Source organism: Miscanthus floridulus, unplaced genomic scaffold (assembly GCF_019320115.1).
Source record: "Miscanthus floridulus cultivar M001 unplaced genomic scaffold, ASM1932011v1 os_2546, whole genome shotgun sequence".
Taxonomy (NCBI): domain Eukaryota; kingdom Viridiplantae; phylum Streptophyta; class Magnoliopsida; order Poales; family Poaceae; genus Miscanthus; species Miscanthus floridulus.
Window position 1 is genome coordinate 11102 of NW_027098365.1, and position 13333 is coordinate 24434.

At 47.3% G+C, this 13333-nt stretch overlaps 3 protein-coding genes across 3 annotated transcripts; 2 read left to right on the top strand and 1 right to left on the bottom strand.

Moving 5' to 3' along the window:
- Positions 1 to 576: 576 nt before the first annotated feature.
- Positions 577 to 4555, top strand: LOC136535112 (zinc finger CCCH domain-containing protein 31-like). Its single transcript, XM_066527431.1, has 3 exons — positions 577 to 761; positions 2994 to 3054; positions 3604 to 4555. Exons 1-3 carry the CDS (start codon positions 680 to 682, stop codon positions 4379 to 4381), a joined length of 921 nt encoding a protein of 306 aa, XP_066383528.1. The 5' UTR covers positions 577 to 679; the 3' UTR covers positions 4382 to 4555.
- A 132-nt stretch (positions 4556 to 4687) lies between these two features.
- On the top strand, positions 4688 to 8549 carry LOC136535113 (probable plastid-lipid-associated protein 13, chloroplastic). The gene is made up of 7 exons (XM_066527432.1): positions 4688 to 5094; positions 5417 to 5538; positions 5715 to 5798; positions 5911 to 6007; positions 6417 to 6633; positions 7186 to 7238; positions 8206 to 8549. Exons 1-7 carry the CDS (start codon positions 4879 to 4881, stop codon positions 8314 to 8316), a joined length of 900 nt encoding a protein of 299 aa, XP_066383529.1. The 5' UTR covers positions 4688 to 4878; the 3' UTR covers positions 8317 to 8549.
- A 375-nt stretch (positions 8550 to 8924) lies between these two features.
- Positions 8925 to 9911, bottom strand: LOC136535114 (VQ motif-containing protein 17-like). Its single transcript, XM_066527433.1, has one exon. It carries the CDS (start codon positions 9782 to 9784, stop codon positions 9281 to 9283), a length of 504 nt encoding a protein of 167 aa, XP_066383530.1. The 5' UTR covers positions 9785 to 9911; the 3' UTR covers positions 8925 to 9280.
- Positions 9912 to 13333: the final 3422 nt, after the last annotated feature.

Here is a 13333-nt window from a genome sequence, read left to right on the forward strand (position 1 = left end):
TTTATGCTAAATAAGGAATTTTCTCGCTACAAAAAGGAAAGACACTACTGTTCATTACAAAAAGATCTAAATCTCGAAAGCAAATAATTAAGAACTAGGCTTGAACTCCTTAAGCCATCTCAGGATCTCTTCGTTCAGCTGAATGATCTGAGCTCTATCCACCTCCTTAAGTAAGCAGCTCCATTTCTGCTTGAATGAGAAAGCAAACGTATATGACATCAGTGGGCGCTTTGGGAAAGCGTTTTTCAATCTCCATTTTGTTCTTGCAGGTCCATAAGGCCTAAGCAAATCCTGCAAATGCAAAAGCAATTAATCTTTTCGGCCAGGGCCCCTTGCCCAGATATTTGAATTTATTACTATAGCTCGGACTTTCAAATAGTAGTATTGTAATAAGTTTTTCTATATTTTGATTACATTTCATTCTTAAATGAAAACGTTGATTCTTTTATAGAAGTTCTGAACCGAACAGTTTCTATTTGGGCTCGGACACGAATCCTTCGCCACGACCAAATCCGTCCTGCTCGAGCGAGGCCCAAGGCCCAACCTCCGTTCAATAAAGAAACCAAACAGCAACCTCTCGCAGTCCTCCTTTCCTCTGCCTCCGACCTCCGTAGCGAATCGGATCGGGGCCTAGGGTTTCGGCGCGCCTCTGCAACCAGACGCGAGGGCTAGTCTGAGCATGGAGGGAGCAGGCGCGGCCCGGAAGAGGTCCCGGCAGGAGACGGCGAACGGGTCTGCCGCCGGCGGGAAGCGCTCCAAAGGTGAGGCATCGCTATCCCACCAGTCCCGTCTGCCGTTCGCCTCGATTTTTTTTTGGTTCTATTAGATGTCGGTTGTTCTCGCCCCTTGCGAGAAGTGCTTCGGCGACTGGATCTGCCTGTGTCCTGCGAGAGCGGAGCGAGAGGGTGTTCTGGTTGGTCGTTTGATTTTGCTTGTTATGCGTGACGTGTGCGCAATGAGATGCGCATCCGGTGTTCGTGATAGGGGATTGGTGTGGGGCCTGGCTGGAATCACAAGCTTTGCTTGCTTCAAGTAATGCGTGGTTTGGTGGAATAGTAGCTCGTTGCCTCCAAAATTGAAATACAAATCAAGAGTTTTCCCCTTAAGCTTAGGCTGTTACTCTCTTAACTTCGACTACTAAATTGGACCTTAAAGTGTATTTGACTCTCTGAGTAATGTGTGTGAAGATGGATCAAAAGAATACAATCAAATCTGAAGAAATCAGACAGGGCTGCAGACTGAAATTTTTTATATAAATGTATCACGGTTAGATCTGCTTCATATGCAAATGCAAAAAGTATAAACAATTTTGCCCAGCTACTGATAAAAAATGATGTCAGTGCTAACTGGTAAGCAGCACACTAACATGTTCTTATCAGAGCAACTTATCCTCCTTTAGTAACTACTAGTACTAAGAAAGTCTGTGTGTTCCCAAATCTAGTTAGGACTATGTGCCTCACAACAGTAGTTACACAGTAAAAATAATTTAGCACTCATAGTCTGGATAAGTTCTTTAAGAGTTCAGATAGTGTAATAGTATGAGACTCATCTAGATGTATTTTGTTGAAAAGAGGAATAGTTTTTAGAGAAGAAATAGTAATTTGAAGCATATTTGGAAATCGAAGCACCTTTTGCCTCTTGAATCTTGATCATTGTAATTGGTCAATTCACCAGTTCAACGAACAAGAGGAAACATGCTAACCTGTATGTTCCTGGATCTAGTTAGGACTATGTGCAACAACAACAACAACAACAACAACATAGCCTTTCAGTCCCAAGCAAGTTGGGGCAGGCTAGAGTTGAAACCCACCAAGAGCCCCAAGTCACGGTTCAGGCACTTCAATAGCTGCTTTCCAAGTACTCCTATTCAAACATAGATCTCTAGGTATATCCCAAGCTTTCAAATCTCTTTTTATTGCCCCCTCCCCCCCCATGTCAATTTCGGTCTTCCTCTACCTCTCATCATATTATTAGCTTGGCTTAGGACTCCACAATGCACTGGTGCCTGTGGAGGTCTCCTTTGGACATGGCCAAACACCTCAACTGATGTTGGACAAGCTTTTCTTCAATTGGTGCTACCTCTAGGTGATCACGTATATCATCGTTCCGAACTCGGTCCATTCTTGTGCGACCGCAAATCCATCGCAACATACGCATTTCTGCAACACTCAGTTGTTGAACATGTCGAATCTTTGTAGGCCAACATTCTGCTCCATACAACATAGCCGGTCTAATCGCCGTTCTATAGAACTTGCCTTTTAGCTTTTGTGGTGGTACCCTCTTGTCACAGAGAATGCCAGAAGCTTGTCGCCACTTGATCCACCCTGCTTTGATTCTATGTCTAATGTCCGCATCAATATCTCCATCCCTCTGTAGCATCGATCCCAGATACCGAAAGGTATCCTTCTTAGGCACTACTTGACCTTCCAAACTCACATCTCCCTCCTCTTGTACAACTCCGCCAAAGTCGCATCTCATGTATTTGGTTTTAGTTCTGCTCAATCTAAAACCTTTAGACTCAAGGGTCTGCCGCCATATATTGGTACAGTAAAAATATTTTTAGAACTGAAAGTCTGGAAATATCATTTTAGAGTTCAGATACTGTAATGGTACAAGTCTGTTCTAGATGTATTTTGTTGAAAAGAGGAATAGTTTTTTAGGGAAGAAATAGTAATGTGAAGCATATATGGGAATGAAGCCACCTTGTGGCTCTTGAATATTGATCAAAATGCAATTCGACTGTTCATCAGTTCAATGAACAAGAAGAAAGATGCAGACACATGGTATTTGTCAGTGTAGAAACCCTACTAATCTTTGTTTCAACTGTATAATAACTATCTTCTGCAGGATAACTACAATGCAATCTTTTACCATATAAAATCTTGTTCGTTAATCACATACATTGGAGATAAATTCTATATACGTACTTGATTAGAAGATCAATAATGCAAACTTCTAACAAGTGAGAAAATGTAATTAATTTTATGCAACAGACACGGAGTCATTTCAAACCGGTCAATCAAGCAAATCGAAGCCTTGCACCAAGTTTTTCAGGTTATAATCTTTAACCTATCCGAAATAACATCAGAATGGTAACCTGTATCTTTTTCACTCTTCTTACAGCAAATCAATTCTTTGAAAGTTTCATTATATATCCCAAAGATGTATGGAATATTTGAATAACACTAAATTGTGATACATGAGCTGCTCAATTTTATTAATATATCTCAGTAGATGAACTTGCCTTTTTCCTCTGGTTACTTAAGAGTTTAGATGAGTATGATACATGCCAACGTTCAATCCACTCTTGCTATATGGTGCATTTAGCATAGACAGGGTACAAGGTATTGATTTTTGTTATTTTGATTGAATGGAAATTCTGTTTTAGTGATGGAAGTGTTTGTCAGAGTAGATTCAAATTTCATTATGTTATTATATTATGGTATTATATGCTTTCTTTGTATTGTTATTGTTACTTCAATATGCCTGAATATATGGTTTAGATGTTTGGGTATTTTATCTCTTATTAAAAGCTCATTCCTGCATACTTAAAATCATTAGATAAACCTTCATAAATAATATGGTCTGCTTTGAATGTTGCAGTACCATTGGGTGCCCGTTTGGTGAGGGATGCCATTTTCTGCACTTTGTTCCTGGTGGTTACCCGGCAGTTGCAAAAATGCTCAATCTAGGTAGCCCTGCTGTATCTGCGCCATCAAGAAATCATGTGGATCATGCCGCTCTTATCGGCGCCTCTCATCCAGCTTCGACAGGCAAGACACGCATGTGCACCAAGTACAATACTACAGAAGGGTGCAAATTTGGTGATAAGTGCCACTTCGCTCATAGCGAAAGAGAGCTTGGGAAGCCAGCCTACATGTCTCATGAAGGACCTCCTATGGGTGGTCGATATGGAGGCCGACCTGAACCTCTGCACCAAGCTTCCATGGGCCCTCCAGCAGGAAACTTTGGTGCTTCGGCGACTGCCAAGATCAGTGTGGATGCCTCTCTTGCCGGTGGCATAATCGGTAAGGGTGGGGTCAACACTAAGCAGATAAGCAGAGTTACAGGCGTCAAGCTCTCCATCCGTGACCACGAGTCTAACCCCAGCCAGAAGAACATTGAGCTTGAAGGCAATTTTGACCAGATCAAGCAAGCCAGCGACATGGTGAGGGACCTCATCGCAACCATCAGCGCAAGCATGCCAGCGAAAAACCCATCAGCTGCCGCGGCGCCAGCAGGAGGCCGAGGCGGTGGTCTTGGGGGCAGGAGCAACTACAAGACGAAGCTTTGCGAGAACTTCGTGAAGGGTGCCTGCACTTTCGGCGACCGGTGCCACTTTGCCCATGGTGAGACTGAGCAGCGGAGAGGTGCTGCTTGAGAGTCGAGGTGCTCTAGGCATGAGAGATGCCCTGTGCTCTCTCCATTTGCTACTGTGAATTTTTCTTCTTGCAGCGTTAGGCGGTTAGACTGTTGTATTGCGATTTCAGTCGATTAAACTCTAGATTTCAGCTTTTTTTAATATAAGTTTGAGAAAACGTTAATCTGCCACTCATGCCCCTGAATGTTATGACTTGATGGCAGCTTGCATTTTGTTGGTCAGTTAGCAGCCGCTGGCCCATGACAAACCTGTGTGACTGTCCTAACGTTGTCGCTGTGTTAATTGTCGAAAAACATTTGAGGTGGAGATCGGAGTAAGTAGATGGAGGCTGAAATGAAAATATAAAACGATTTTTCTCGTCTATTCTTTTCGAGTTCCACGTCGCCTAGGCAGCAGCGAGCCTGCAGCAACTCACCACCACCACGCCACCACCGGCGGCTGTAGTAGTCTGTAGACTAGCACGAGAGAGAAATCTGTAGCACAGCAGCTCGCCAGGCATGGCGGCCGCCGTGGCGCTGACCCCGGCCTCTCCAGCGCTCCTCCCTGTCCCCTTCCACGGCCGCCGCGACGGCCGGGTGCGCCTCTCGCCCCGCCGCCCCCGCTACTCCGCGGGGCGCTGCAGAGCCACGGCCCAGACCTTCCAGGGGGGCGCCGCCGCCAGCTACGCCCGCGAGATGGAGCGCCTCTCCGCCAAGGAGTCCCTGCTCCTCGCCGTGAGCTCTTGCTCTTCCTCTGCTCCCTCTTCTCAGTCCTTCGCCTAGTACTACTTGCCGACCTTCCTGTGAGGTGCCTGCGGGTGGCTCTTGTCCCCACACCGTACCAAATTGTAGGCGTTACTGTCAAATTCTAAACCTGCAATTTTCATCTAAATTTCACTTCGATTTTTTTTCTCCACAATCTCAGCAATTAGGAAATGATATTTTTCCATGATTGTGTGTCCGACTTGTGAAATGACAGCTTGAGTCAGCTAGTTGATACTGAACTTTTGAGGCATTTCTCAACTAGGGTATGTGAATTTCTTCTTACCAATTTCAGTTTAAAGATACTGGGGGTTTTGAGGCCTTGGTCAGCGGGAAGACCACTGAGATGCAGAGGATCGATGTCAATGAGCGAATTGTTGGACTTGAACGCCTGAATCCGACACCACGCCCCACGACGTAAGTGTTATGGCTAACAAAAACGTATTATGTGCTGTAGCGTGCTTGAGATAATTTTCATAGCAACCCTAAGATTTAACCACTAAGATGAGATGAACTTTCTTTCATTCTGACCAAAAAAGCTTTTCTGTGTAAGCATATTACATTAACTTGAATTCCTTCTATTTACTTTGCAGGTCGCCATTTCTGGAAGGTCGATGGAACTTTGAATGGTTTGGTGATAGCAGTCCTGGAGCATTTGCGGCCCGTCTTTTGTTTGAGTATGTCCCTGTCACTGTTTGTTGGGTGCAAGTTATAATTTCAATATTTCATTTGACTTGAATTCATTTTAAGTCAAGCTTCTCCTGATAGCAAGTGTGTTCTAATTTGAAGGAGGTCGCCTACATCTGTTGCACACTTTATGGGACTTGATGTGTCGATCAAGGATGGATACTCCCAGCTCTCATCTAACCTCAAGTTTCTAAATACGGTAATGCCAGAAGATTTTAGGAGTGTACCTACTATTTTTGCATAGTTTATGGGATCCATCTTTGATTCTTAAGTTTATTGGTTCTATATGACATTTATGTGCCTGGCAAGTCAGTATCGCTTACAAGTTACGAGATGCAGGATTCACCTTTTATAATAAAACCAGTCTGTGTCTATATCTGTGTTAGTAATAGATTGTGCGCAAAAGCTTCCATAAGCTGAGGATGCTTCATAATTATGCTGAAGTCATTTATTAGCAGGTCGTTAGTATCTGTATATTTTTTTTTTGAAATTAGTACACATTAGTATCTGTATTATCTGCAAGCTGAATGTTTCTGTGTGATTGGGGATTATTTTATTGTTGCACTGCCATTCTCACTATTTAGCAACTTCCTTTTTTATGTTTCCAGATACAAAGCAAGTTCCTACTGACAACTCAATTGTCCATTGAGGGCCCCATCAGGATGAAAGAGGAATACGTTGAGGGCCTTATAGAGATTCCCAGAATCAATGAAGAATCATTGCCTGAACAGTTAAAGGGCTTGCTTGGCCAAACTGCAGGAGCTCTACAACAACTTCCTAATCCTATAAGGGATGCTGTTTCAGAGGGTCTTAAAGTGCCACTTGGTAAGTATGCAGGGCTTCACACTCTTGTAGCAATATGCTAGTTTAGAATACTATCATTGCTGGAACTATATATACTAGGCACACACGCTTCTAGTTTCTGAGGACGTATTGCCTGCTTAGATAAAGCAACTACTGATTTTGTTATGTGAATTCTTTTTGTCAATGAATTCTTGCCAATTTATTTGCCAAAATATTAAATTGTTGAGGAACATGTTAACATTGGCAGTTGAGGAATGCTTCTTTGGCTTACTCTCAGGGTTAGGAAACAGAATCGGTCCTAATATTGGGAGGGATCCAATTGTTTATAGGGTCATAAAAAAACCCTTTTATGATTTTTTAAAAGTGACATTACTTTTTTACATGTAAATTTAACAGTCATTTCATTTACGTTTAGATTTGCTTGGTTGTATCGGATTGGAGTTGGAGTGTTGGACTATAGTAGATTAGTTGGTCAGTATAGTTATGGTAGTTTTCATGCCATCGTTGCATGAGTGCATAATAGCTGCATTCCATGACTTCTGTAGTTACATTACATTCCGTTATTAATTACAGGTGGAGCATTTCAACGCTTATTCATGATCTCTTACTTGGATGAAGAAATATTGGTATGTTTCTTACTTTCTTTAATGTACTTGCAGGGGTACCAAATTCATTTGCACTGATATATGGTTATCTCAGCCTGTTCGCTTGCTCGTATACGATCGTGGATTATAAGCTGGAACAGTATTTTTCTCTCACACCAAACCAGCCAGCAGTAAATAATCCACGATCGTTTACGACGAAACGAACAGGCTGACAGGACAAATGACACAGTGTTTAGTTATTGTACTTTCTAAAGAAAACAAGAGCCACAAACAGAATAGAGACAACAAATTCAATTCTTAAGCTCATTGAGTTGAAGGCTGATGACCAACTGAGTCAGAATGCCACAAAGGTTTATTATCGTTCACTGTGCGCAGTTTAAGGACCTGTTTGGATACCAAGGGCTAATTGTTATAGCCAGCTAAACTTAGCCAAAATTAGCTCTAACCCATCTGAACAGCGGGCTAATAGGTGGACTAATTTATTAGCCAAGCCTCCAAATAGTTAGCCAACTAGCTGGCCAACCCCTACTAGTGTGGGCTAATTTTTAGCTCCAGCTAATAACTAGCTCTAGCTGAGTGAAACAGACCCCAAATATGTCGTTTAATTGAGTTGAGTGCACATTCAGCATGCCTTTAGGCGAATGCTATACACAATAGCTAAGAGAAGGAGAAATGGTTTGAATTTGAACACACATACATGTCAGATATTTATTGCAGTCACAGATAAGACGCTAGTAATTATCACCCTTCCAGATTAACTGTTTATTGTGTTCTCTCATCATTTTGACTTGGCTCTCCCTGTCGCTATCATTGTCTACCTGATTGCCAGGAATGACTCTTCCCTGAAGCCTTCGATTTGGATTTGTTTATTTGCCCATGCTGCATGAATACAAATGGATAGTTTAAACATCATGTTGTTTTACCTAATATTAATTCTGTTGTATGGGGGGAAAATGACTTCTCACAGTTTTGCTGTCATCTTTTTCAGATTATCAGAGATGCTGCTGGAGCACCTGATGTCTTAACTAGACTTGAGGGGCCACAACCGAATCCAGGTGATGCTACAGCAGATGCAGTGATATCAGAATATGAAAGCTAATGTCTCAGTACTAACTGTAACTCCACACCTAGCTCCTGTTTATGGCTCCTTTCTTCTTCTCTTTTGTCATTTTCTCAGGCAGTGTACTAGTGTTGTCAACGATAACGACCACTTGAGTGTTTTTATTTATTACATCCCTTTCGGCTATTCTGAATGTGGGCAATAATATCAAATGACCTTCACCAGTTCATATTAAACAAGGTTAAAAAAACTACTGCTTGTTCAAAAGTCAACTGATAAGTTCCAAGATACAGCGAGCAAATGACAATGTGCTCCATGTCCAATGATGGTGTGCTAATGTAAAGGCCGTTCTGCTCTCATCAGCAGGGCAGCTGTGCACCACCAGTGGCGACAGCAGCAACTGCTCCCTCCCTCTCTAGAAAAAGCTGAATGATGCCACACACAGTGGTAACCTTTTGTTAAACAATCAAAAGAACTCTGCAGTAGGCGCAGATCTGTGACTTCATTTTCTAGTGATCATGTCTGTTTTGCCCTGCGAACGTGCGGCGCAAGTTTTGGTTCTAAACGAGTAAATAAGAACTGAATTCTGACAGATTAACACTTCGTTGCAGTTGCAGCGGCATTCAGAGGTAAAGAGACTAGTAGAGTTCGAATCAAACACTGACAAAATTCGTTGTAAATAAAAACAAAACTAAATCGGCATTTCCATCGGGCTCAAGAAACTATCAAAAAGACAGCTTTGGAACAATGAAACATGGCCAAACAGACGAACAATGGAAATACATGTCCGGTGATTTATCGTTGTAAACCGAGCAAACTCGAGATCTTTCATCTCATAACTGTAAATTCTCATCGTTCTCTAATGCAGGAACATAACTGTAAATTCTCATCGTTCTCTAGTGCAGGAAAATAGTGACTGACCAGGAGATTTAGGGGAAAAATATGCCCGGCTCTGCCAGCGCATGCACCTGATCAGAAATTAAAACCGCCCGCATGCACCTGATCAGAAATTAAAATTGGCCACGCCGTCCATGTCGCAGCGGCTGAAGAGGAAATCGTCGAGGCCCTGGTAGAAGCCGTCGTCGTAGCCGTCCAATTCGAGCGCGCGCAGGAACCCTCCCCCTTCTCCACCCGACGGAGACGACGCCTCGGCCTCCTGCTCTTTCACCTTCATCTCGATCCCCGCCGCGGCGCCGGCGCTGGCGCCGAGGCCCTCGTCGCCCGCCGTGTCGTACGACGAGACCGGAGTCGGTGGCGACGGCGATAGCGACGCGTCCCCGCCGGTGGACGCCGACGACGCGCAGGAGCCCTTCTGGGGTGGCATCCCGGTGAGCCGCTGGACGAGCTCGCGGAAGTGCCGGGCCTCCGTCTTGATGATGTGCGGCGCCAGGACGTGGATGATCCTGATCTTCTGCGGCGGCGCCTTCGCGATGGCGTGGGAGAGCCGGTGCGCGGGCGGCGGCGATGACGATGCGCCGCGGGACGGGAGCTTCTCGGCGTGCTTCATGGCGTCGCCGCCGGAGAGTACGTGGTTCTTGTGTGTGTGTGTGTGTGTGTGAGAGAGAGAGAGAGAGGCCGAAGGAGACGGAGGCTCTCTACCCTACCAGTACCCGCCACCGCCAGTGGAGAAGGAGCTGCAAGCACAGGAGGTTTATATAGACGTTGGGGGGGGCTCGGGGCGGTTTGGTGCCCTTGGTCCTTGGTCCTTGGTCCTTGGTCCTTGGATCTTGGATGCGGCGTCCTCTGCGATACATCGTGTGCCAGCAGTCGGATCGGAAAATCCAACGGTCCATGCGGCGGCCTCTGCGGTACATCGTGTGCCAGCAGTCGGATCGGAAAATCCAACGGTTCATGTGGCGGCCTCTGCGGTACACCGTTTGCTCAATCTTACATTATATTGTACATTTATTAGTTTCTTCATATAATTGGCACATTCATTTTCAAGCGATAGCATTCACACTTAACGATATGTCATCATTTATACGATTATTTTTTGGATAAATTAATCTACAACAGTGTTCAATATTTTTGTTTTTATTACTTAATTATATGCATTTTGTACATTTATTCCATTGGATAAAGTGTGTATATACGCAAAAATGAGATATTTTGTTGAATCAAGATTCAAGAGGCTTTTCTTCTGCATATCCTTTTTGTGGTTTTTTTTTGTGACCGTGCCACTTATAGGCACGTATTTCATTAAGAGAAAATAGAAGTACATTACAAGTTACCCACTCATTAGTAAGCGCCAAGCTTACCAGAGAGAAGGAGAACCAAAAACACAAAAAAAGAAAGAAGAACAACTGAAACAAGAACCGAGGGCGAAAAAAACACAAGCCTAAAGAAAACCTCGACTCCCTAGGCGAGCCGACACTGGGTTGGGCCCGAGCAACCCGGAGGACAGGCCTTCCCCGAAGCACAAGAGTTTGGAGAGGCAAGCAGACTCTATCCAGGATCCTGCGCGTAATGTCAGCGACTGAATCTTGCTGAACATTGAGGACTCCTTGCCCAGAGCAAGGCCCACCTAAGGCAACGGACGCCTGAAGGGGTTTGGCCGTGAGACGGGCACTGCGACGAGGTGACTCGGCCTTAGGAGACCGAGACCTACCCTGTCCTTCGTGCGATTCCACATCCCACTGAGAAGGGCATGGAGGTGGCGTCGACAACTCCGAGTCGGCAAGCTGGGACAGCGTCTGCTACCTGCAATTGCAGACGCAAGTGACCGCCGCCTTGGCCCCAACCTCCAACTAGGTGGCCGCCGGAGTTGAAGCTAGGTGGTCAAGTGTAGGGCACGTGGTGATCCGACTAGCGGCTAGAGAAGCAACAAACTCCCCCAACATCGGGTCGTCCATGATGTCACGACCAGGGAGCCAGTTGGGAGGCCCCATGGTCAGCGTCGACGAGTTGTGCCCAAGAAGACGCGCCCCGCTGCCCAGCTCGCCGTGGTCGACTGTAGCGACGTCGCAGGAGTCGGTGTAGTTGGCTGGCTCACCGCGGTCGGCTGCAGCGTGGACGGAGGAGTCGGTGGGGTCTGTAGTGTTTACCCTCGACCAACGCCGGTACCTCCTATGCCAGCGCCAGTGCTGACGCCTGGCACGCACAAAGCGACCGTCCGAACCCCGGCCACCCGCTTTCATGTTCTCGACCCTGGGCCGCTTGCAGTCCTTTGCCAGATGACGGAACCGATGGCATCTGATGCAGCGGCGAGGAAGGTGGTAGGTTGCAACCCGGTGGCTGTAAGAGAGACAGTTGAGGCAGCGGCCGTGGAGCTCCACCGGGAGACGACGTTCCGCGGCTGGTTGCCCTAGGGCCGGCTGTCGCCCAAGCGACCGGCGGCCCACATCCTGCAGGAGCATTTTCCTTCATCCTACGGCGTCAGGCGTCGAAGCGTTGGTGCGCAGGCACCCGCCCAGCCCAGCGCGGCCCGAGGCGTTGGTGCGCGGGCACCCAAGCGATCGTCTTTGCCACCGGATGCTGTCGTGTGGGTCCTTGGGCAGTCGGAGGAGGCTGGGGAGGCTGCACCGCTGGTTGGTCGGGGTCGCCTTTGGCCTTTGCTCGACGACCGCGGCGCCGCCTCCTCATGCTGCCAGCTGGGTGGATGTCCATCGCGGGACCTCCGCTGGGGATCTCCCCTCCATCAGGCGCTGCGGACGCATCCATGGTCGTGGCCCTAAGGGCCCGACGGGCGGCATCCAGGTACGTTGAGGGAGTGGCGGAGGACTCGTAGTCGTCGTCGTTGGAGCCAGCATAGGAGTCCATGTCCCAACATAGCGCCTTGGATCTGCCCGCCAATCGCTTGGCTAGGAAGAAGGGGGTGGCGTGAGGGGAGAGGGAGGAGGCCCAGTGACCCCTCGAGCACGCGCCGCTGGCAGCCGTGGATCCGCCATCGACACCGCCATCGACAGAGAACTCATCCGACGAGGCATCAGAGCCTAGCTGGAGCTGGCTTCCAGTCACACCAGCAGCCGAATCACCAATAGGGATGGCCGCCTCCACGACATCCTCCAGCGAGGGCTGAGATGCAGCGGGGACTGGAGCTTCTTCACCACGACGCCGAGAGTCGCTTACCACCTCTGGAGCATGAAGCGACCCACCAATCAGTAGATCAGGGCAGGATGAGCAGGGATCTATAGCTAAATTTGGGGGGATTCGAAGGATGGAAGGAGATCGACAGGATTGGGGGTGAGTTGCCCGCGGGGCCGATTTTTTTGTTTTTTTAGCCCTTTTTTGAATTTTTTCACAAATATGCCCCTGGAGATATGCTTTCAAAATCTGGACCCTTAGCTCGGTGCCATCGTTGGTGGTGTGGAGCTTACACGTCTCAGCGCCATAGATTTTGGCGCCTAGGTCTTGGGCTCGGTGCGGATGTGGCGGTGACTTAGCAGGCACCTTGGCGTGATAGATCTTGGCGCCATAGATCTTGGCGCCGTGGTTATTGGCGCCAAGCCTTGTCTTACATGTGGGCCCTCCCTTCTTTTCTCTCTTCCTCTCTCTCTACCGCTCTTGAGCCAGGGCGCCGCCAGTGCTGCCGTACCGCCGCGCCCGCCGCCGCGCGTAGCCCCGGCTGTCCACGGCCCGTGCCCGCGCCCTCCCCCACGCCGCGCCTGCCCTCGTGCCCGCGCCCACGCCAGCCCCCAGCCGTGACACGGCCCCTGCTCCCAGCGCGCCATGACCTCCCTGTCTTACATTTATGGAATGATTATTATTTTAGCCACCTCTACAGATGTCCTTATCTTTAGAGCTGGTTCTAGATGCAGACGCCTCTACAAAGGGAAGTCTAAGCGCACTATACCACAGCCTATTTTTAGCATCGGCCAGTGGGTCGTTAAAAGTCATTTCAACGACATACGATCGGTCGTTATATCTTTTTAACGACCCTTGTATCTGACGTTGATACTGGCGTCGTTATAAATCTTTAACGACTAACCAACTTTTAACGACCGACCGTTGGATGCTGTGTTGTTACATATAACAACCGAGATGTCGTGGATGGCGGAGCATTGCGGCGCCTGTCTTCTCCTGCGTGTTGTCGGCTTTGGCCCAGCCGCGAGCACAC